We start from the raw sequence: 24048 nt of genomic DNA on the forward strand, positions 1-24048 counted from the left end.
TGGTTGCCTGGGATATGGCTTGATTCTCATTCGGGCTTCTGAGTCCAGAAAATGGGGGAAAGGGGTCACTTACTGAGCTTATTTGATTCATCTCCCTGCTTCCCAGCAGGTCTAATGCAGAGTCAGGTGCTTTTCTGGTCCTATGAACCTATGAAGAAGGAAGCCCCCTAGCTATATGCTGGGTGGTGAACAGTGACTGGGTGAGAAAGCCCCACCTGAATCCATCCTACTGCAGGACACCCATTGTTTATTCCTTATCAGTGGCTGCCCTGTCCTCTCCCCACTTCCAGGACACCCAGTTTGGCAAGACACACTTGGCACTTGGCATCCACACAGATGAACCTCTCTGACTTCTTTAGTTACTGTTGTGACCTGACAGGTCGATGATGCACCTTCCCCATCACTCCCTAGGGAAAGCTGGGATCCAGGCTGGACTCCGCCCATGATCTAGTTCTCTCCATCCCCCTCTCCTGCCCAACCCCCCACTCCCAATCTGTCACCTTGCCGCAGATGCCACTGATCTGGCTGGAGGATGAGAGAACTGGATTCACGGAGAATTGCTGGTGTCTGAAACCTGCCAGCCCTGCTCGGGGAGGTCAGCTGAGCCAGAAAAAGAAAGAACAGTCTGGGTTGACCTAAGGGCCAAACCTCAACAGCCTAAAAACCTCACTGGGCAAATGTATAGGCTTGTGAATTGTGTGAGTGTGTTTCCAAATGAGCTCTATTTATAGTTTTATATGTGTGTTCTCCTTTGTCCCTCAGAGTACCTTTCTCCCCGGCCCTTCTGTGTGTGTGTGTGTCTGTGTGTGTGTGTATGTGTAGCATGTCTTTTCATTCCTGTTTGGGGAGCTATACTTTGGGCTATCACTATGGATATCTTTTTTTAAAAATAATTTTTAGTTGTCAATGGACTTTATTTTATTTATTTATATGTGGGGCTGAGAATTGAACCCAGTGCCTCGCACATGATAGGCAGGCACTCTGCCAATGAGCCACCGCTCCAGCCCCCACTATGGGTATCTTAATGGACTTAAATGCATTGGTGTTGCTGTGACTTTGGGGTGTTTGTGTAAACTGGCCTCTTTGCTGCTCTGGTTTGGAGTGCCCACCTTCACTCCATTGGCTCCTCCTCAGCCACCAAGACTCCATTCAATGCCATCTCCTCTAGGAAGCCTTCTGATTGAATTAGAATTTCCCCCTCTGTGCTTCTATCATGCCCTGTGCTCCCACATCAAAGCACCCCTTGTCTCTTTCCAGCTTGACCCTGAATCTCCCAAGAGTTCAGACAGGAACTGCATTGAATGATCTCTATGTGCCTAGCACCCAGCTTCCTGCTTGACCTTCAGGAGACACTGGGAAAATCAATTCTGCAATGAATAATAAATCCTCACAGTAGACTCTCTGAAGTATACCCTTTTTAATGTTTATTTTATTTATTGTTTTATGTGGTGTTGAGGATCAAACCCAGGGCCCCAAATATGCTAGGTGAACGCTCTACCACTGAACCACTACCCCAGCCCCTGAAGTATACCCTTGATGGGCTTATTTTATAAGTGAGGATACAGACTCAGAGAGGTCAAGAATTTACCTAAGGACACAATGGCTAATGTATGATGAGCTGGGATTCAAACTAAGATATGGCTGACCTCCAGGTCCAGGCTCTTGACGACAATGTCAGATATTCTGTGGGCAATCAAAGATAGTTTGGGTTTTTTTTCCCCAGGGCTTCCCAGATGAAAACTCACCTTTTGACCCCTGCTAAAATAGAAAGCAAGAACCCGAGTGACCATCTTTAAGCTCCAGAACACACAGAAGGGGACAATTCCAATCATACCTCTGTCCAAGAGGACAACAGGGTCAGAACCATAGAGGTGGGAGTCCTGAATTCTGGTTCCACCTCTGCAACTAATCCTCATTATACTCTTCAGCAGTCACTTACATTCTGTAGGTCTCAACTGCCAAATGGGGACTTGTGCAACAACTTCTGTAGAAAGTCCATGGGGCATAAAGATCAGAAGCATTGGTTAATTTTAAAAAGTATTTATTTTCCAGGGAAAAGCCCTGGAAACAAACATAGCTTCTTCCCTGAGAGCATGTGAAAATGCAAAAAAACTAGGACATACGAGCTTCCAGAGATTTTATCTGCCACGAATGGCAAGCTGTGGTCCTTGGTCTTTTGTCTCCAGCTGTTGGACCTTCAGGGTGCTGGCCAGTGTCCTCACAACCATTGTCCCAGGGCCCTCTTCCCACTAGACTTCCCCTGGGCAGTACCCCAACCTCTTGGCCAGCCTGTTTCCTACTTAACCAAAACCTAGCTATTCCAGGTTCCATCCCTTTGAAACTGTCTCTTTTTTGAATTAAAAAATATTTATTAGAGCATTATAATTATACGTAGTATTTGGGATCATTTTGACAAAATCACACGTGCAAAGAATTTGATTTCCATCCCCATGCCCCACTTTCTTCCCCTCCTCCCTCCCCATATTCTCCCTTTCCTTCTCTTCTAAACGTCCTTTCTTCTGCATATACATAAAGGTGAAATTCCCTTTGGTACCTTTATATATGAATATAACATATTTTGTTAAATTCATTCCATTTTCTTCCCCTTTTCCTTTCCTTCCTCCCTCCCTCTCATTCTCCTTCTACCCTACTAATCTTCCCTGTATCTTTATGATATCCAATCCCTTCCTCTACTGCCCTCTTTCCCTTATTTTGTTCTGGCTTCCGCATCTGAGAGAAAACATTCAACCCTAATTTTCTGAGTCTTTCTTATTTCACTTAGCGTGATGTTCTCCATTTCCATCCATTTACCAGCAAATGCTCTTATTTCATTTTTCTTATGGCTGAGAAACACTCCTTTGTGTATGTATACCACATTCTCTTGATCCTTTCATCTACTGACAGGCATCTAGATTGATTCCATAGTTTGGCTATTGTGAAGTGAGCTGCTCTAAACATTGAAGTGGCTTAATTACTATTGTACGCTGATTTTAATTCTTCAGGATAAAACCGAGGTGTGGGATAGCTGGGTCATATGGTGGTTCCATTCCTAGTGTTTTGAAGAGTCTCCGCACTGCAGTCCCACCGACAATGTAAGCATGGACCTTCTTCCCCACATCCTCACCAGCAGTTATTACTCCTCATGTTCTTAATAATTGCCATTCCAGCTCGAGTGAGAACTCTTAGTGTTGAAACTGTCTCCTTCAAGAGACAATGACAACAATGTCAGATATTCTGTGGGCAATCAAAGATAGTTTTAGGGTTTTTCCCAGGGCTTCCCAGATGGAAAACTCACCTTTTGACCCCTGTAAAAATAGAAAGCAAGAACCCAAGTGACCATCTTTAAGCTCCAGAGCACACAGAAGGGAACAATTCCAGTCATACCTCTGTATGATCATGACCTAATGACTTACACCTGCAGCAAGATTGTCATTTTTTTTCTTTCTAAATGGGTCTCAAAATTCTTGACCCACAGAAATTTGTTGCTGTTGTTGTTTTTTGCAGGAGAGGCCTAAGGTGTGTTTTAGGGGAGAGAAGAACCAAGATTTTGCCTTTAGAGCCGCCATAGAGAATTTGTTGCTTTTTAAAAGTGTACAAATATTGAGGACCACTCTCAATCTAGCCATCATGTGTGCTCAGCTGACCTCTCCTGCCCTCACTCTTCAGCCTGTGAATCTCTTCGTTGCTGTGACACAGCACATATGGCGTTCCATGCTGTTCAAGAGCTCTCCTGCTGATGGGTAGTCTTGGGTGCACTGTGTTCCCATGAGTATCATAATGTCCCCAACCATTCCAAAAGGCTAGACATTTGTGTGAGGTTTGTATCTCCTCTTACCCTAATTTAGAGACAAACAACTATTTCCTTATGTTAAATTATTTCCCTTGGGATGATGCCCACGGAGTGTTTTGTTGTTTTAAAATAATGGATTCTACTGTCCAGAGCTGGGTCTCTGTAAAGGCTTGGTGGAACAGAAAATTCCCAGGGCATGTTAAATAGGCCTGGGTGTCCTGAGCTAGGCACCTGTCAGAGATTGACTCAGGGTAAATGGGCTGGATGAGGCTTAGGTGGTGGGTCTCTGCTAATGTCTTGAGATCACACCGATTCATATCCATATGTTGTCTCCTGACCCGCATGTAGCCTAGGCACAGCCATTTAACCATGCTGAGACTCCATTTCCTCATGCGCAAAATGGGGCCAGTGATGGTACCTTTCTCATGAAGCATTGTGAGAATGGAGTTCTACACCTGACCCTGTTGCCTGCCCCTTCTTCCCTTGTAAAATCGAGTCTCTCCCCTGTGGCCTAATTTTAAGGTCCCTTTTGCTGCCACCAACCCATCTTTGCCATTCTACCTTCTACCTCCTGCCTCTGTCTTTCCCTCTGGTTCATAAGTAAATAGGACAGAGATCCCAGGGGTCCATCCATGGTAGGGCCTTTGTCTGGAGTCTTGCACTTACCCCTCAGTGGTCTCCCTGTGTCTTTTTCCTGTTCCCTCAACAGAGAGAGACCCCATCCCTCCAAGCTAAGAGGTACATCTATAAGCAAGCCAGACAGTTTCAGGGAGCCATGAGAGCTGGTTTGTAGTGCCCCTCTTAAACCAAGAGTGGGGTCTTTCTGCCATCAGGAAGCTCTATAGCCAAGATCCAGGAATTTATGGATCCAGGAATTTCTCCACTGAGAGTCCTGCCCCACTCAGCTTGATCCTGGCTGGGGACATGCCCTTGTGCTCCTTCTCATCACTTTATTCTTTTCTTTTTTACCCTGCAGCAGCTCCCACACCCTTCCAAATAGCATGCAAAGTTCAGGGCAGAGTCTCAGGAAGGGGACAGTTCTGTCTTTGTGGAAATATTGATGTGCATCTGCTGGAGAGGGATGAACTTATCAAGATCAAAGTTTTCCTGGGAGCTAGTGATGCTGAATTTGGAAACAGACACACTGTTGTTCTGTGGTATCTTTAGCAACAAAGGCAAAATGTTTTCCTTCACTGGGTATTATCTGAAATCTTGCTAGAAGTGCAGAGAAAGAACCTCCATTTGAAAGGAGGGGTCCTGGGAACCCACAGCTGGGCCCGTGGGGGCTTAGATCTGAAATCTTTTTAGTCTATTGTAAGCGCTGAGTTCCCATCTTTCCCCCGGGAGCATCACAGTGCCAGGTTTCCCACTGGTCTTTTCTGCCCAGAAGTTACCACACAACAGGCTGTTGGTAAGTAGGGGACAAGGCAGATGCTGATTGCATTTCTGCAGCAGAGAACACATCATGGGATTTGCTCTAACAGTTCTGGATTTGGCTTCTCTGTGATTTGCTTTATTTATTCTTGTTCCATTCAGAGTCATCCCTCCTGGGCCACAATGCCGAGAGTCATATTTATGGGTCTGAGATTAGAACTAGGCCTCATTCCCTTCCCCTAAGTGGAAGATGAGGAGGGTACAAGCTGCCCTCCCTGTAGTTGGAAGAACGTATAGTTGGACTTACCAGTCGTATTTTTCACTCATAAACAATTGCACAAGGCTTTGCAAGCAAGGGGTCTTTTACTAATCATGGCCATGATGGCGCAGGGATACATACTGATGTTGTCATTTTGCAGGCAATGGCACTACCTCTGAACATTCTTTTCCAACAGACACAATTCCTCGGAGTTTATTTTGTCTCATCCCAAGAGTTCCTTGCTAATGCTTACGTCTTAGCCGTGCTTCTGTTCCTTGCCCTCCTACTGCAAAGGACGTTTCTACAAGCATCCTACTACGTGGCCATTGAAACTGGAATTAACTTGAGGGGAGCAATACAGGTACTTGCATGATGATTTTTTTTTCACTTCACAATAAGAACTGCATTGTTTGCTCAAGAAAAACTCTGCTGTGAATTTATATCTGTTGCCTTTCATTAGTGTTTGGAAATAATGATTAGGAAAGCAGTGTGGGATAATGAAAAGTGGGACCTGGGCCATGTAGTAAGTACTTCTGGCTCTGGTTCTGCCTTGGTCTAGACCTGGGATGTCCACTGCTCAGCCCTTGGGCCTCTGTACCCTTGAACGTGGCAGACATCGCCCATCAGTCAATCATGGCATTCTTGCTGAGTGCAGACGCAACCTCAGAATCGTTCTCTGAGTGCTGTTCCAGAGCTCTGCTACCAAATAATCTTCTTTGGGTGCAAAAACAGATATGTGTTAGACATGGAAGATCTACCTAGCCTCTACTAAGATCTATTTGAGCTCTTAAATCTGGGGTCACTAATGAGAGAGACTTGTCCGTCTGATGTATCATTTAAGTGTAAACTCTTGGTCCTGCCTTCTGTGGATTCCTTCTCAGAGTTGCTGGGAAGGATCATCAAAGCCAGGGAGGATTCAAGGCCCCTTTGAAGATGGTGGTGATAAGGGTACTTCAGGCCACAGTGTTTCCATTAGAATTCTGATTCAGTGATTGGAAAGAGAACCCTCCAGAAGAGTAGTTTAAAGAGGACAGGAGTTTGTTAATTTTTCACATTTAGTCAGAACGGATACAGCAGCTACACAATCATCTGAGACCATGTGTGCTGCTTGTTCCCTTTGTGCAATGGGGAGAGTGGACAGCCAAATGATTCTGCCATACACAGTGATTCCATGAAGTTGTAGTAAAATCCCAAAGCCACCTAATCCTTCAAAAATGTCCTTCAGAATCAATAACATTGACTGGTCCTGTGAGAGCTAGGCTCAGAGGCTCTGTTGAAAAGGGACTGAGAGAAAGGTACATTCTGGGCTGGAGAGAGTATCAGGGACTGAACCCTGGCTATCTTGGTGTTGTTGTATAGTACAAAACCTGAACAGCTATACAGGAAGCACTGCCCACCTCCACTGGATTTTCATGGAGAAAACAGAGTATTTCCTTAGGACATCACCATATAAGAATGGTGGAAAGTGCCCAGGAAAATCTAAGACCTTCTGAGATTTGGGGACTTCAAAGCTAAGAATAATCAAACTGTTGCTCAGTTTAGAAATCTCTCCAAAAATCCCAGCCTTTGCTCAGACCCCTCCAGTGACAGACAGACTTGTACAACTGCAACCAATTTTGTGGTTGGATAGTTTTGTGATTAAATCTATTTTCTGTTTGTATGTCATAAATCACACCAGCCCAGAATTTTCCAATTACACTAAAAGAGCCAAAAGTGGCTTCTTAATGTATTAGCATGTAATTGTTTTTATCAAACCGAATCTTTTGCATTAATAAGAGAGACTGATCCGTATGCCGCAAAAAAGAAAATACTGGCATTTATCATGGAAACTAATTAGAAAATAGAAAACCTTCTTCCCCTCAGAGATTTCCAGAAAATTATTTACAGAGAATTTACACTCATAGATGAGAGTCTGTTTCTTCATGAGTTTGAGGAAACCATGTTTTTTTTTGCATGAAAAGTTATTATGTGAAATTCCTGAATTATATATAATTTTTAAAAATATATACTGGCTCTCAGTTGGTGTGCAATTTTATGTGTCCCGGCCTTTACTTAATAGTGCTTTACTTGACAGTTGACTCTGTGTGCCCACTTCATTGAAAGTAGATGATTATCCTTTAAGACCCTATCTCACATAACCTAGGAAGTATATAGATTTGTCCAAAAATATCATTGTCCTTATTTTAAACCTTACCCATGATGCCTATCAATTCCCAGACAGACATAGAGTAGCTTTCTCCTTTAAGAAAACATGACTTCCACCCCCCAAAATCCTGAGTTTATAAAAAGATAAATTAAAGACTCGGAGTCCACTTTACAGCAGGATGCACAATAGAATTGCATTAGAGAGGAGGCATCCCTAGGACACTTAAGACAGAAATGACTTTTTCCTTGTTCAAGAGCACATAGCCTGAAAATTGCAATCTTTCTGGGAGGCACACTCACTCAGCACATAAAGCTGTTAGACACAGAGCTCATGGGAAACCTTTACCACGGCTCTTCCCTGACAGCCCCATGCAGATCCTGGAGTGGCTGGAGTGCAGGATGGTACTGGGAGTGACTAGCTAGAATTCATGGTCATGTCTCACATCCGCTCTTCCAAGACTGAATCCTGATTTGTTTCAAGACTCAACAGATGACTGACTTGATCCCAGAGTGTGTTGCTGCCCCAGGGTGGACAAGGCCACATTGTAGCAGGCAGCTCCCCACTTTATCATTTTTATGGCTTTGAAATGTGTTCTCCACTGGCCCCTGGTAAATCAAGAGTACAGCTGGACACAAAGATCTGCTTTTAAGATTTAAGAGCCAATTAAGTCCTGTAGCTCAAGGGAGAGACCTTGCTTGCTGGAAAGGAGCTCCCGGCATCCTCATTTCATTGCTCCTTCCCTGAGTGACTTGATCTGTAACTAAACCCTTTCCCTCTCTGAGCCTTTAGTTGCCTTGTTTGTAAAACTAGAATGGGAACACAGGCCCCTTACAGAACTGCTCTAAGGCTGCATGGGGAACCCTGGCACATTCCAGAACCACGACATTTGGGCTGGTGAACAGGATGGTGATGATGATGAATGTGAAATACTCTGCTCTTGCTTCTAGACCAAGATTTATAATAAAATTATGCACCTGTCCACCTCCAACCTGTCCATGGGGGAAATGACTGCTGGGCAGATCTGCAACCTGGTGGCCATAGACACCAACCAACTCATGTGGTTTTTCTTCTTATGCCCAAACCTCTGGGCTATGCCAGTACAGGTACTGAATGTGTGCTTGGGAGATGGGGGTGGAAGCAGGACATAAAACCATGATCTGCTGGCATGTGTCCAGTTTCTAGGCACTCACCATTTCCATTCTGTTTGCCTGTATCTGTTACCCCTTAGGGTCCCCATGAGGTATACCCCTGGGTCCCTTTAGTATCTCAAACATTGCAAGTGTCTAACCATCTCTTAATAATCAGAGATGGCTGTGTCATTAAGACTTTGAAACTACAGCCAACTTTAAATAAACTGTATAATAATCACATGTGGAACATTTCTACAGACACTAAAAGTTATGTTATAACAAAGTGCTTAATTACACTACAAAATGATCCTGATGTATCTTTATTTATTTATTTAGGTACTGGAGATTGAACCCCAGAGGTACTTTACCACTGAGCTACATCGCCAGCACTTTTTACATTCTATTTTAGGACAGGGTCTTGCTAAATTTCTGAGACTTAAATTTGCAGTCCTCCTGCCTCAACCTCCCAAGTCACTAGGATTATAATGTATCTTTAAAAAAAGGAAAAGAAGTTACAAAATAGTATGTGCAGTAGGCTTCCTACTAAACTGAATATGCATATATATACAATATATATATTGCACAAAGTCAATATATATATACATTGCACAAAGTCAGTCAGAAGAAGGAAGTGGAAGTCCCCAAGATGGGATTGCAAGTGATTTTTGTTTTCTTTATTTATTTCTAAGCTCTCCAATAAGTGTGTATTATTTTTGGAAATTAAAAATGTGATATGTTTTGAAACTGGACAGTTTCCAGCACTGGCCCAGGAGCAGACACATCCTTCCTGGATGTTAGTAGGAGAATCCTCCTTACTTGATCCTGGCCTCTTACGCACTCTTATCTCTGGAGTTGTTCCTCCATGGAATCTGATGCCTGTCATGGGAATGAATTTTCACCTCACTGCTCAGACCAGAAACTTAAATCCCAGACTCTTTTCCAGAGAGGCTTCAGGGTCCACAGGATTGGCCTAGTGTAGAAGGTGTCTGGACTTTAGATGAGACAGGCTGCTGAAAATACTTAGCCTCTCTGAGCCTTGGTTTTCCCATATGTGAAAGGGGAACAATTTCTACTCTCTGTAGTTGCAGTGATGATTCAGTTAGATAATGTAGGTAAACACCAAGCAGAGTACCCAGCAGTGGTCACTTGCAACATCAGATCCCTTGACATCTAAGTGTTTGCTATGAGTGAGGCTTTATCAGAATCCATTGGTTCTTGGAATACAGATTGCATAAACCTTAATCTTAAGTGGAGTGTATTGGTCCTCCTTGCCTGTAAAACGTAGAATTAAAATATATTAAAGGAAAATAGAAGCAGCAACTCACACAGGGAGACAGCTAGGAAGACACAACGTAGGGCAGGAGGAACAGCTGTCTATGCAGTTACCATTACTACATATGCATGCTCAGATTGCCCTGCTCCCCTCTCCCAAGAAGGAGCAATGACTACAAAAGCATGAAAGGGCCTGGAGAGCTCATCTATTGCAGTCACCAGCTTTTTACCCACGAGTTCTTTCTGTTGTGTCCCCTTGAACAACCTGCTTTATAAGATTTCATCCACTGAACCTGTTACGTTATTGTTACTAGTATGTATGGTGTTTATTGCATGTGCATCATTGCTCAGAGTACTAGCTGGTGACTGTGCTGGCCCTGTCCCAGGCCCTCTCATTTGTGTAATTGAAACCTTACACACAAGAGAGGGGGCAGAGACTTTTATCTGCACTAATTAATTACTTTGCATATTTATCATGAAATAGCATGTGATTTCTGATTTGTTGTTGTTTGAGGTGGCTTTTGCTCTGTTGCCCAAGCTGGCCCCAAGCTCCTAAACTTCCTCAGCCTCCCAAGTACAGGCATACACCACTACACTTGGTTGATTTTTCATTTTTAATTAATCAACACTATAACCTTTGCCACTTAAAGATCTGGCCAGCATACAGGAGTTACTGTTGACTGTTGAGAGCTGGGGAGGTAGCTCAGTGATAGAGTGCCTGCCTGGCGTATGCAGGACCCTGGATTCGATCCCCAGCACCACCCTTCAAAAAGAGTAGATATAATTTCAGCCCCAAGGCAAGGAAACAGCCTGGCCAGGATTCTCTGGGCAACCTGGTTGACCACAGAGCGCAAGAGGCTTTTTGTAATATTGCAGTTAGCTCCTTTTCCTCTTCCTGTGTGAGTCCCAAGGGCTCTCCTCGTGCATAATCTATTGTTTTTTTTGGTAACACACTTTAAAAAAATTAACAGCTTTGTTGAGATATAATTCATCTACTTAAAATGATACAATTCAGTGGATTTTTGTATAATCACAGAGTTGTGCAACGATCACAAATTTAGAACATTTTCATACCCCAAAAAGAAACCTGTCCCCATTGGCAGTCTACTCATCCCAGCCCCCAGTTCTAGGCAACTGCTCTTCTACATATACTTTCAAATTCTATTTCTCATAAAGAAAAAAATTTTATTCACACATGTGCTTGTAATTTTAGGGGCTGTCCCTTGACATGCATCAAGGTTAAGGAACTCAGCCATGGTAGAAACCTGTTTCCTCATTCCATATGTATCTGAAGCCCAGAGAGGGCAAGGGTCCAAGGCCACATAGGGAATTAATAACAGCACATTACCAACATATCTCCTTTCTATGGTTCCCTTGTGACAGGGCTCCCACGAGACTTTTATATTTTAAAGAAAGGTTATCCACCTTGTATTGATCTCCCACTTCATGCAAGGTACTGTTTTAGGTGCCTATTATAGAGATTCATTTAATCTTCATGGCAGTCCAGTGAAGTAGGCATTATAATCACCATTTTAAAGATGAATACTTTCTGAGACTCAGAGGGGTTAGGTAATTTGCCCAAGATTGCACAACTGATAAGTGGTGGGGTTGCACTATAACTCAGGGCCAAAGACCCCAGGGACTGTGATCTCCCCACTACAGTAGATACTTTATAACCTGTGAATAGGAGACAGAATAGCCCTTTAATTCCTAATACTTGCTTTGCACACCTGGAATTAGTGATTTCTGGTATTATCTCCCAAGAGGGCTATCCCAACCACTGTAGAAGAATGGAATGGATCAAGGAGTCCAAGAAGAACAGGGGGGGAGGGGGCATAGAAGCATCAGAAGGAGCCTAGGAACAATAGCTATAGCCCTAGCTCCTGCCCCAGTCACTGCCAGTCCCTTGGAGGTGGTGTGGGTACAGACACTGGCCCCCAACAGGTGCCTTATTAGTGGCTCAGGGTGCCCTGAGAGGTTTCTCAGTGTCTGGCATAAACCCAGTGGCCAAAGAACAGCCGAACTGCCTACTTATGAAAACAGCTCATGTGGAAAAGGACTGTATGCGGGAGAACTTTCCAGGTGGATGACAGGGTGGGCCTGGCCAGGGTAGGAGGTTCATCTCCTAACGAGGCCCTCTGCCCACCTGTGCCAGCATATAACATGAGTTAATCCCTGGGAGGCAGGTGATGATGGGTCAATTCAGAACCTCTCAGACACCTGCTAATGCAGGAGGCTTTCTGTGATTAATGGAAATTGCAGAACTGCCGCCTACTCCAACTTTAGGGTGGTGCAGGGAGCTCAATGCTAGTCTGGTGCAGGACTCAGGGACTGCATGGCCAACCCAGGTGACTTTTTAATCCTTCTTTTTTCTTTTCAACTAAGGAAGCTAGTACATCGGTTCTAAAGTATGCCCTGTATTTCTAAACGAAGTGCCTGCCTTTAATGGCGACCTGGGAAACTGTCATCTTGGTGCTTTGGGGACTGGTGAGAATGATTTACCCTTCTCATAAATATTCACAAGCAGGCAGTCATTTACATAAATCTAGAAACAATGAATTCTCTTATCAAAGAATACCTGCCAGCTTCACTAAAAATTTAAAGAGACCAAAAGCATGAGAGTGAAAAACAGTCTCTTGCACCAAGGGCTGGTTTTGTCTGCATCATGGATGCTGCAATTTTGTCCCTTTGTTCAGGGATCACCTTTCTCCAATGAGAGTAAAATGTCAGCCTGAGTATCCAGCACACAGAACAAAACATGTTGTTATGCTCCCGGTGCAGTGTCAGCTCCGACCCTTCCATCAGGAAAGTAGGCTTGAGAGTGAGGCAGCCTTGCAGGTAATGCAGTTAGTTACCAGCCCAGAAATGGCTCATGTGAGAGCCCATCATGTTGATCATCCTTCCTTCTGAGAATGCTTTGTCACACATCCTCCCATGCCCCACTGTCTTCCCAAGACCTTTTGGAAACTTAGGCACCAAGGCCTGTCGCACTGTAGTGAACTGGGGAGGGGAATTTTGTCCCCTGGCAGGGCAGCCTCCAGGTCAGAGAACTCATCCTGCCACCCTCCTCCAGATCATCGTGGGTGTGATTCTCCTTTACTACATCCTTGGGGTCAGTGCCTTAATTGGAGCAGCTGTCATCATTCTACTGGCCCCTGTCCAGTACTTTGTGGCCACCAAACTCTCCCAAGCCCAGCGGAGCACACTGGTGAGTGTCCAAAGGTCCCCTTCCCCACCCTTCCTCAATGTCTGTTTCCTCCCCTCCCCTCACATCAGCGGGTCCCCTCTTCCACACCCACACTGTCATTGACCTTGGGTAGGACACTTCACTTGTAGGCCTCAGCTTCTGTATCTGTGAAATGGGATTAAAGGAAAGGGCAGGAAGCATCCCTGTAGGAACTCAGGAGCTGGGTAAAGGATGAGGACATTGACTCAGTGCCTCTCTCTTGGGTGGGGTGGGTATAAAGGCATCTCCCCTCTGACTCACTGACTCCCTCAGGAATATTCCAACGAGAGACTGAAGCAGACCAATGAGATGCTCCGTGGCATCAAGCTGCTCAAGCTGTACGCCTGGGAGAACATCTTCTGCACACGGGTGGAGATGACCCGCAGGAAGGAGATGACCAGCCTCCGGGCCTTTGCTGTCTACACCTCCATATCCAGTGAGTCCGCCCAACAGGCCAGCCCTGGGTGCTGCTGCCTACATGCAAGGATAGGCTTGGGTGAGGTGTGATGGTGACAGAAGTGGGAGGGTTTGGGTCATCCAACCCAGGGGGATCTCCAACAGACTGTGGTAGCTGAGCCCCCAGAAATCACACAGCTCTCATTCATTTATCCCACAGACATGTACCAAGAGCCCGCTGAGCAGTCACCATGTTGACCTTTAGAATACACTAGTGAGAAAGACAGATGAGGCCTCATTCCTCATAGACCTGATATGTTATTGACAGGGAGCAGTAAGCAAATAAATAACAACAGTTTCTGATTCTTCTAAATGTGAGGACTTTTTAGCAAGTCAGACTGAGCTGCCACTGCCCTGGGGAAGCTAAGAGGAAGCTTCCATTCATCTGGGGCCATGAAAAAGAAGATCCTTAGAGTTCAGATGTCCAAGTTTGAGGGTCTCACAGGTATCGGGACTAAAGCTATACTAATCAAGTGATTTGAACCCTAATCCAAGAAAAAAATCAAAACTGATAAACTTGTATATAAAAGCCACTTTACGGAAACTATAGAACTGCTATGGTGATCACTCCTGTTGAATGATGAACTAATAATAAGGAAATAAAAAGCCACAAGAGAAAATGTAGCACTAAGATGAGAATCAGCAGGTTCAAAAAATAGAAGAGTTAGTCTCTCAATATTTATAGATGATGGAATAGTCTACAAGACAATAAAATAAATGTATTTAATATAACCAAAGAGCTAAAAGAAGGTATAAAACCAACAAGGCAACATAGGGGGAAAGTATCCGGGGAAAAGAATAGAAAGAACTTCCAGAATTTAAACTTCTCATTATCGAGATTAATTCAGTGAACATTGATCCCCTGGCCAGAGTGAGGGCACGTGGAGGTCAGGTGATTATCTCACAGTTGGTCTCATGGCTCCAAGGACTCACCCCACAGTAGTTACCCCCGAATTGCATAAGTGGAGTGTGGATATTTAGCAACTGGCAGACCTCACTTGGGTTCCCTGACTGCTCCAGTTTAAAAGCCATTATGTATAAGAAGGGCCCAGTAAAATAACCTGGAGAGGAAAAAAAGAAAAAGAAAAGAAAAAACTAATTCAATGGACAAGTTAAATGAATTAACAAACCCGAAGAGAGGATTTGTGAGAAGACAGATCTGTGGGAATCCCGCATAGAATGTGGCAAGAAGAGTACATGGAAAATGCTCTCTGCACATTGGGCAACCATTTTACAGATGAAACTGAGGCCCAGGGAGGACTGTGTTCCTGAAGCTACTCCTTAGGTTAGCAGCATGAGTCAGACTAGACCCTATGAAGTCTTCTCTTGCTATTTTCCAGAGTGCTAGGGACCTCCATGGGTAAGGGCACGAAAGCGAGGGTATTGCAAGGTGACTCTTAGGTGAAGAGAAACAATCTAGAATAGGCGATAACAGGAGTGGGAATAGAAGAGGAAATGAGGAGAGCTGGTCCATGCTGACCACCTCCCCCAGCTAAAATTGTTTCTTTTTGGTTCAATGGGAAGAGACACACCTGTGGGGATGGCAGAGCGGGCACTAATGGAGGACATGCTGGGAATATCTTCCAGATAAACTCATACAGCAAGCCTCGTGGAGAATGAGATGGTGCTCAGGTCATCTGTGTGTTCCTGGTGTTCATGCTGTCAGGTGACCACCCTCAATACAAGGGTTACTGCAGGGCACAACTGGGACTGAGCACCCCCTGGGCCAGCCAGACCAGGATGTCCTATGCCTTGGGCAGGACTTCCACTCCAGTCAGCAGTGGCGAGGCCATCCACTAGGCATGGTACAAGCCATGTTTTAGTCAGCTATTTGATCGCTGTGACCAAAAGACCCAACAAAAACAACAGAGGAGGAGAAGTTTATTTGGGGCTCATGCTTTCAGAGGTCTCAGTCCATGGCTGATGCTATTGCTGTGGGCCTGAGGTGAGGCAGAGCATCACAGCAGAAGAGTGTGGTAGAGGAAAGCAGCTCAGGACATGGCAACAAGGAAGCAGAGAAAGACTGTTCCTCACCAGGGACAAAACATGTATCCCAAAGACATGCCCCTGGTGACCTACCTCCTCTAGCCACACCCTACCTGCGTACAGTTATTCCCAATTCCCAGTTATTCCCAATCAATGAATTAATCCATTGGTTAGGTTAAGGCTCTCATAACCCAATAATTTCTTCTATGAATGTTTTGGTATTATCTCACATGAGCTTTTGGCAGGGGTCATATCATATCTAAACCATAATAGTATATTTATACAGAAAGTCCTGCTAGGACCTGATTTTCTCAGAATGAAGCTGTGGGCATGGCAGGCAGCCCGTGCTTTCTGGATTCCTCACCAAGACAGTTCAGGTTCCTCATCCTCATCCTCGACCCTGTGATGCTCAGAGAGGGGCTGAACACTCACTCCATGAGACAAGAGAAATTAGATGGAACATCTGGGAACCCAGGAAAGTCAGTGCCCCCAGGCCCAAGTCCATGTCTTCCCTCTCTGTCAGTTCAACTTCTTGTCTCTGGGCTGTTTGGGTTAACAGCACCCTCACCCTTGCATACAGCCCCCTGTGTTAGAGATATCTGATTGACAGTCACTCTCAGCAGTTGGGAACAGCTGCTGGGGTGGGAGTAGGCGTCTCCCAGCAGCTAAGGGGCTTCTCCCAGCAACAACGTGGCAGGATGAGGTGGGGCAGGATCACCACTGCTGACATGGACAATGGGAAGGGAAGCAGCAAGGAACATGGTGGCATTGGGTCCTCAAGATTCTAGGCACAGTGAGTAACAAAGTAGGAGAATCTCAGGAAATGCAACCTGGGGTAGGTGGCTGCTACTTTGACTACTCCTAGGAGATGTATATTCCTAGGTGTATTTGTGGATTCCAAACTATAACATGGGACATGTTTTCCTATGTAAACAACATCCTACAATGCCTAGGTTTCTTGGCTAGCCCATCAAAATAGGTTCTCTTTGTCCTTTTGGGACCCTCAAAAGACAAGCCATGGCTTTGTGACCACGAAGATGTAAGGAAAGAGACTTCATTTTGTCAAGAGCCAAGATGACTCTGGAAGGGGCAGGGGGCTCTGGAACCAAGCAGGAGCCTTCCCAGGACTATGAACCCATCCAGGTGGCCTAGAGGTACAAAGAGAACAGCCAGGTTTGCCTCTGAAAGGAATAAAAAAAGAAGAGGCCTCAAGGAGGTATTTTTTAAATTATTATTTTAATTGTACTTATGGGGTACAGTGTGATAATTTTGATAGATGTATACCATGTATACTGGTCAAATCCTGATAATTAGTGTGAACTATAGTCCCCTCACTGGGCACTAGAACTTTAGAATTCAAGTGAAATAAGCCAGACACATAAAGACAAATAGTGATTGCTAGAGGTTGGGAAAGGTGGTGGAGAGGGCGCTGGATAACAATGGAAACACACACTAGCTGGAAGGAATAAGTTCTCATGTCCTTCAGGTAGAGTGCTGAAAGGTGGGTTCTGTTTGCTCAATGTGTCATCCTTCCAGAGATGTGTCTCTTCTCATGAACCAGCCCTGGGAGTGGGAGAGAGATGGGTGGTGTTGGGGTACTGCCCAGTCATCGGCACATGTTTGCAGTGTGTTCTCATTTGCCTCTTCCTGGACTTCCTCCTCCTGTTACTGGGATAAAGACACAGGTCATTAGGCTGAGGTAATGGGAATCTCTTATTCTCACCCCTGTTGCCAGTCATGGGGTCCTGGCAACACAGAAGAGCCTGGGAGTCATGTTTCCTGATGGGGCCCAAGCCTAGGATGCCTGCTGGGCTTTCAGTCTGGTCATCCAGACTGGCCATTCACTCAAGCCTGCAGGGCAGACAAGATTGCCTCTGATACTCTATCTGAAGGTCTCATTGTCAGTGTCACTGACAGCCCATATGTGGCACCCTGGTGGCGCAAAAGACTGAAAAGCAAAGAGACACAGTTTTCCCAACATCAGAATCTATATTTCTTTTTGAAGGAAAACAGATGTAAGTCATTGGTGGATGCTAAACGAGGTGTATATGTGAGCCCCTCCCTGTGCTAAGCACCAGGATGATGCAGGGAACCATAAGATATGCTCTGCATTCTTTTTGGTTTATGCTCTCTGAGAAGTCAGAGGGCACATGCATAGAACCATGTGACAATAAGTATCAAACTGTGTGGCCAGCTCTGTGCTGGCTGCCTAGCAAGTCTGACGGCACTTAATCCTCATTACGACTTGTGAGGTGTGTGGCTCTACTGTCCCATTGTATAGCAGAAAGGACTGAAGCTCAGCAAGGTGCAATGACTCATGGAGGACCTTAGCCAGTATACTCTGCCAGTATAAATGGCAGAGCACAGAGAAAGAAGCCCAAGTGGCCAAAGAGGTTACACAGAGATTAACATAGAAAAGGCTTGGGCTGCACCTTGAATGGTAGATAGGATTTCAGTGAGTAGAAGACAAAGTGGGAGAAAGCTAAAGGCAGGTGCTGTGGTTAGTCCCTTTAGAAGTCAGCTCAGTCCTCATTTCCTTACAGAAGCAGCAGAACTCTAGGTGCTTCTGGTTTTTGTTGCTGTTTTTGTTTGTTTGTTTTTTGTTTTTGTTTTTGTTTTGAGAACAGGCTTTGCAGAGGAGACAAAGGCATTTTCATAGGTCGTATCAGTCAACCAACCAATAGGTCTCCAGTTCATTTTGACCTTTTTGCAGCACCAATTCCAGGGCCCTCTCTCTGTGCCAGGCTTTATGGAAGCCCTGGGCATGGAATGAAGTGGATATTGGAAGGACTGGGCATGGTTCAGGCACTCACAGTCTTGTGGATGGCTGTGTCCATGAACTGCGGCTGTGCATGTGGTCAGAGCCACAGAGTCAGTTCCAAATGCTCCTCTATCTGTGCCCCACCCCCCCCCCTTTTTTTTTTTGGTGTTACTTGCCTGGCCTGGGTCTTTTGGGGGTTTTTTCACTTATTTAACAAATATTCATGAGCATCTCCCATGAGCTAGGCCCTGCCTAGGCATTAGATGAGAACACTTTGGTCCTAGCCCACACATTGCTTACAGTCTACTGGAGAAGCCCAGTGTCATAAGTGACAAGAACAGAAAAGGGTATTCTCTCACCCATAAGAGTTACAAGTTGTATCCAATCTAGTCTCAGGAGCAGTGGGTGTCAGGGAAGGCCTATCAGAGGTGGAACCCACTGCTAGTTCCCTCAGGTTGACCATGAGTCAGCCGGGTGAGCAGGCACAAAGGCCTCCAGAGAGAGATGATGGTGTGTCCCAAACTCCTGCAGAACTTGGTGAAGAAAGGCAACAAGACTAGCTCCTGCAGGACCATCTGTGTTGTGCTTCAGGAGGGAGCCATGGAAGGCATTTAAGTGAAAGATGTGTTTGCCATCTCTTTTAGCATTCTGTGCTCAGAAGTCTGAATCACAGTCAGTCAATGTGACTGTCTTCATACTGCATCCTGAAAAACAAAGAAACCCCAAAACACAGCTCAGCCACTCATGAGGATTGGGGGCCAGCAAGATGGTGGCACCTAGCATAGCCCCTCTCCCCAACCCAGAGCCTGCCTGTTATTTACAAATCTTGCTTACCCTCTGTCCCCCTCAGTGGTCAGATCAGCTAGCATAGGGAGACAAGGTGACCTTGAAACCTCGTCCCCTTCCTTCGTCCAGCTCTTCTGAAATTCTTCAACATCTGCCCTTCCTTCTGCCAGTTGATGCAGCCACAGTGAGTTGTCCTGGCCTGGTTTGGCAGGGAGGGTGGCTGAGGAGGAAACAGGGAGGCTCATCAATTTAGGAGTCACAAATCAGTCTGACTGAGTGGCCTCCTGATGCGCTCCCACAGCTTCCAGCAATAGAAATACTATTTACCTGCTTTTGCTCCCCCTCTGTTTACTTCTCTGACAATTGGACAGAAAGGGAAATAGCCCTGTTACTTCAAAATACATTTCCCCTCCTGGAGGTGCAACTTGCAATTAGACCCAGGCTGCAAGGCAGCAGGCCCCTCCACCATCCCTCTGCAGGGGACCAAGATGAAGTTAACCAGAGGCACAAATGGCTGGCTGTGACTCCCTGATGCATGGCTTCTGAAATATTTCCTGATGCTTAGGAAGTGAAAAGCTCCTGGTATTGCAGTGCTGGCTGGCACCCACAAGGCCAAACAGCATTCCATGGACAAAGCCAGGGGAGTGGGAATGGTGACTGAGCCCTGCTTTTGAATTTGGTAGTTTATTATTTTATTTAGGATGGGGAGTAGGAAAAGCTGATACATTTGCTCACTTTGGTACCTCCAAATCCCAGCCCAAAGCTTGAAATAAGTGAGAACCTCAAAAAATAATTTTTGAATGAATAAGACTTAGAGAATAATTTTTAAAATACCCATATCTCTACACCATCACAGAAGACCTTTTTGCTTGATAGCACCTTCAGGCCTGCCCACATGTAATCTAACCTTCCATAACAACATCACACTCTCGTCTTTCTGTCATCTTCTATTTCACTTAACATAACTTAACAAGTATGTCTTGCTACCTATCACTCAAGATTTGAATCCTGTTATGTTTTTCATCTTTTGTGTTTTGTTTTTGTTTTTTTCTGAATCAAATCAAGGTGAGTCACCCCACTCTGTGCCACAGTAGGGGAGAAATCTATCATTGGTTATGTTTCCCATCCCATCCCTCCCTCCACTTTAGAATCTTGCAGAGCTTTATGTAGTTCAGGAAAATGGGAGCAAGGCCTCAGGTCTTCAACCCCATGATAGGGGGGTGGATGCCCAGCAACCCATGCCCAAACCCCAGTTGTCTGCTGTGCTCAGAAAGGAGCCAGGACCCACAGCAGCCCCAGGTCTCCCCGTTCCCAGCACTGGCATCTCCAGAGCTGGTCACATCCACCCCAGGGGCCATGGATGGTCTCCAGAGAGGCCTTTGGAACACAAGCAGACAGTGATCCCACTACCCTAGTCCCCAACCCCAAAGGGGACCTGGAACTCCCTGGCATCTTTCCAGGAGAAGGTAGAGAAACTGGAAAATCACATTTTCATTCTTCATCATCTGTATACAATAGCTAGAACAGCATGGAAATTAATTATGTCATAATCACTCTATATTGCTGCATCAGCTTTGAAATGTTCACTTTTAAAATTATTTATAGCTTGTCTGATTTCTCAAAGGAGTTCTGATGGCTATAAGCATAAAGACAACAAAACAGAAAAAAATATAAATTAAAAAAAAATCATGACCAGGAAAAACATGCAGTAGAATGAAATATCAATTATCACATGCTTTGCAACTGCAAAATCTCCCTGAGAGGTCATGTACCATCATTTGCTAAGACAGTCCCTCCTGTTGGAAGTGTCGAGTTTATTTAGTTTGGGTGCTTTGTTGCTGGGGTTGTGGCTTTGTTTTACTGTGATGGATAGCACTGCAGCTAACACCATCTTGCTGATGGCTTTGTGCTTCTCTTGAATGATTATTCAGGATAAATTCCCAGGAGACGGATTACAGGATCAGAAGGTCTGAACTTCTGTGTAGCGCTAGCTACAAAGCACCAGATTGCTTTCCAAGCACACTGCACCAATTCACAATCCAATTCCCAGCCTATGCCCCAGAATGTGAAGGAGGGCTCTCAGCCTGGGGGGCAGGGGGCCAGTGGGTGCTGATGCATATGCGTCTTCTACAGCTTGAGCCCCTCCTCATCAGGAATTTATGGGGATGGGTCAAGGAAGGCAGAAGAGAGGCCCCTGCCCCAGGGAACATCTTGGAGCAATTGACCCTCTAGGGGAGAGGTAGGGCTCCCTCTCATTCAGAGCTATGTGGCCAGTGATGCCAATGGCCCAGGCCTGATGAGTGTCCTCCTCTTTCCTGTCCTCCCCAGCCAGTGATGACCATCCTATATCCTATGTCCTATATCTGGACCCCTTTTACCGTGACTGTAATCAGTAGTGCTATGCTGCTCACTGCTAGCAACTACAAATGAGGGCGGTGACATTGTGGTGGACAACTGGAGACCACCCAGACTTTATCAGGAAGTGCAATTAAAGTACAATCATATATGACACTGGTATTAATAAGGAGCCTTATGGTTGGTGGAGGTTCATGTCTGTACTCCCAGCTACTCAAGAAGCTGAGGCAGGAGGACTGCAAGTTCAAGGTCAGCCTGGGCAACTTTTTTTTTAAAGGGGACTGGGGATATATCTCATTGGAGAGCACTTGCCTAGCATAGACAAGTCCTGGGTTTAGTCCCTAGCACTGCCAAAAAAAAAAAAAGGAAGAAAGCCTTATGGTCATAGGTGAGCAATGTGTCAAGAGCTCTAGCCATATGTACTTTATGAGGCTGGGGGTTCCTCTGTAGCATGGGTTTTGTCTCACCCATCAGATTAGGAATTCCCCCCAAATGAGGACAATGTCTTTTCTCTCTGGTCCAGAGCTTCCTAGGGTCATGTTCTTCATCTTCCTCTCATATCAGGGGCTGCCTGGGAGCATAGTTCTGCCTCCTTCTTCTGACTGGGATCCCCAAAAGGGTAATGGCCATGTGTGTCCTTCCATGCATTGGGATTCCCTGAAGCTGGGGACCCTATCCTCAGTGTACACTGTGTGTCTAGCATGCATAGGATGCTCACAGTAAGCAGGCAGTCAGCCAGCCTCAGGAATGGTGTTGACTCTTTGGACTTGAGAGTTTCAAAGTCTTTGCCATTCATTAGACAGGGGCCATGAGCACAGGTTAAGCCCTTGACCTTTTGCTCCTGGCTTCTGACTTCGTGTCTTTCTGGTATAATTTGGCTAATAACATAAACAGGCTCCTTTCTGGGCTTGCCTGGAAGAGAATGGAGGAAGCAAGATGAGATGGGAAGGTAGCAGCTGGGATGGTCACTTTTGCTGCAGGGACATTGCTCTCTCAGGAAGGCCAGGCGTAGAATCAGGGTTCTTTTGGGTATCTCACATTCTGGGCAAAGAGCTGTGATCTATGGAGCAAGTCTACACAAGTCACTCATGAGATCTGATATTCAGGTGGCACTCAGGGCTCAGAGAGCCTGTCACCTATATTATCTCTTTGGACCTTAGGGTGTGAGCTGGTAAGTACAAGTTTATTAAAATCAGGTGAGGAAACTGAGGCACAAGAAGGTAAATGACCTGCTCAAGGATGCCTAGTGTATAATTAGCAGGGCCTCCGTCCTGTGTGACTTGAAGTCCAGCTACCTTTGCCCCCTGGAGTCCATATGGAGGATCTGAGGCTTCACTTCTACTAGAATAAGGAAGCCAACCAGCTGACTCACCTAATATGGACTCTAAGCCTTAGGTCTAGGGAAGACCCCATGTAAGCTATCCTTGGTCACTAATACCTCAATGTGGATGAGTTTGAAATCTTTACCAAGAAGCAGAGGAGACTGGGAAGCTTGCTGCATCATAGCAAGCATGGCTTGGGTAGATACAGGGACGTATCTGTTCCTTCCTCTAAAGCAGAGGAAGGAATAGCCGCTTTGAGCCTCTTGGAGCCTCCGGAAACATGTTGTGACCTCACAGTTGGCCTCAGGCAGCAGCTCTGCAATCCTTCTCCCACCACTTTCCCACAGGGCTTCCTTCACCCCCTTCACATGGAGCAGAATAAAAGCACCTAAGCCTTTAAATAAAGACTTAAGTCAGGCATAAGAGAAACAGGGTAAGGAGACGGAAGCCAGAGGACTGGAGTTCTGTCCCTCCCCTCATCCCAGCCCCTCCTGCAGGCTGGGGAGAGGACCCCATGGGGCTGCAGTGCCCCCACTATCCTGGGCATCTTAATGTCCTGCTGTCTCATTCCTCCCGCTAAACTCACCCTTGTTCTTCCTCTGCAGTTTTCATGAACACGGCCATTCCCATCGCAGCCGTCCTTATTGTAAGTGGATCTTTTCTCCATCTCCAGGGGTGGCATGGTGGGGGAGGAGATCTGTAGTGGGAGCCATCCAGATTTGGCCTTTCCACACAGAGACCTTAGAAAAGGGGCTCAGTGTCAGGGCTGAATTAGAGGGATGGGTCCCTCCCATAACTGACCCCAGCAGGGCTTTTGCCTCAAGGCCTGGAAGATCTGAGAATTAGGATTTAGAGAAATTAAAGTTCATTTTTAAAATAGCTATCAATATTTTTAATTATTAAAAGTGAAACATTTATTGTGGAAATGATGGAAAATTCTGAAAGAAAAACATAAAAAAGAATTAAAGTGCCCCATAATCCCATTGCTACCATCTTTAGGGTGTTTCTTTCCAGTCTTTTTTAAAGGCATATGATATGTCATTTCTACAAAAATAGGATTGTGTGGCACAGGCAGTTGTGTATCCTGCTTTTTTATATTTAAGAACATGCCACCCGCAAGTCCCCGCGTCATGATATATCACAATGGTGGTTTTCTAAAGTGATTTTGACAAAAGCTGTGTGTAG

General features: G+C 45.4%; 1 protein-coding gene across 5 annotated transcripts in view; it reads left to right on the plus strand.

The window, feature by feature from the left end:
• Abcc8 (ATP binding cassette subfamily C member 8) overlaps positions 1 to 24048 on the plus strand; it is a 73888-nt gene that overhangs the window by 15518 nt on the left and 34322 nt on the right. For all 5 annotated transcript variants that reach the window (XM_027942307.2, XM_027942309.3, XM_027942312.2 and 2 more), the window contains exons 7-11: positions 5620 to 5784; positions 8517 to 8672; positions 13045 to 13179; positions 13471 to 13633; positions 23469 to 23509. In XM_027942307.2, the coding sequence (XP_027798108.2) occupies positions 5620 to 5784; positions 8517 to 8672; positions 13045 to 13179; positions 13471 to 13633; positions 23469 to 23509 (660 nt within the window). The remainder of the gene's footprint in view (positions 1 to 5619; positions 5785 to 8516; positions 8673 to 13044; positions 13180 to 13470; positions 13634 to 23468; positions 23510 to 24048) is intronic.

The sequence above is a fragment of the Marmota flaviventris genome, chromosome 9 (assembly GCF_047511675.1).
Source record: "Marmota flaviventris isolate mMarFla1 chromosome 9, mMarFla1.hap1, whole genome shotgun sequence".
NCBI classification, from domain to species: Eukaryota; Metazoa; Chordata; class Mammalia; order Rodentia; family Sciuridae; genus Marmota; species Marmota flaviventris.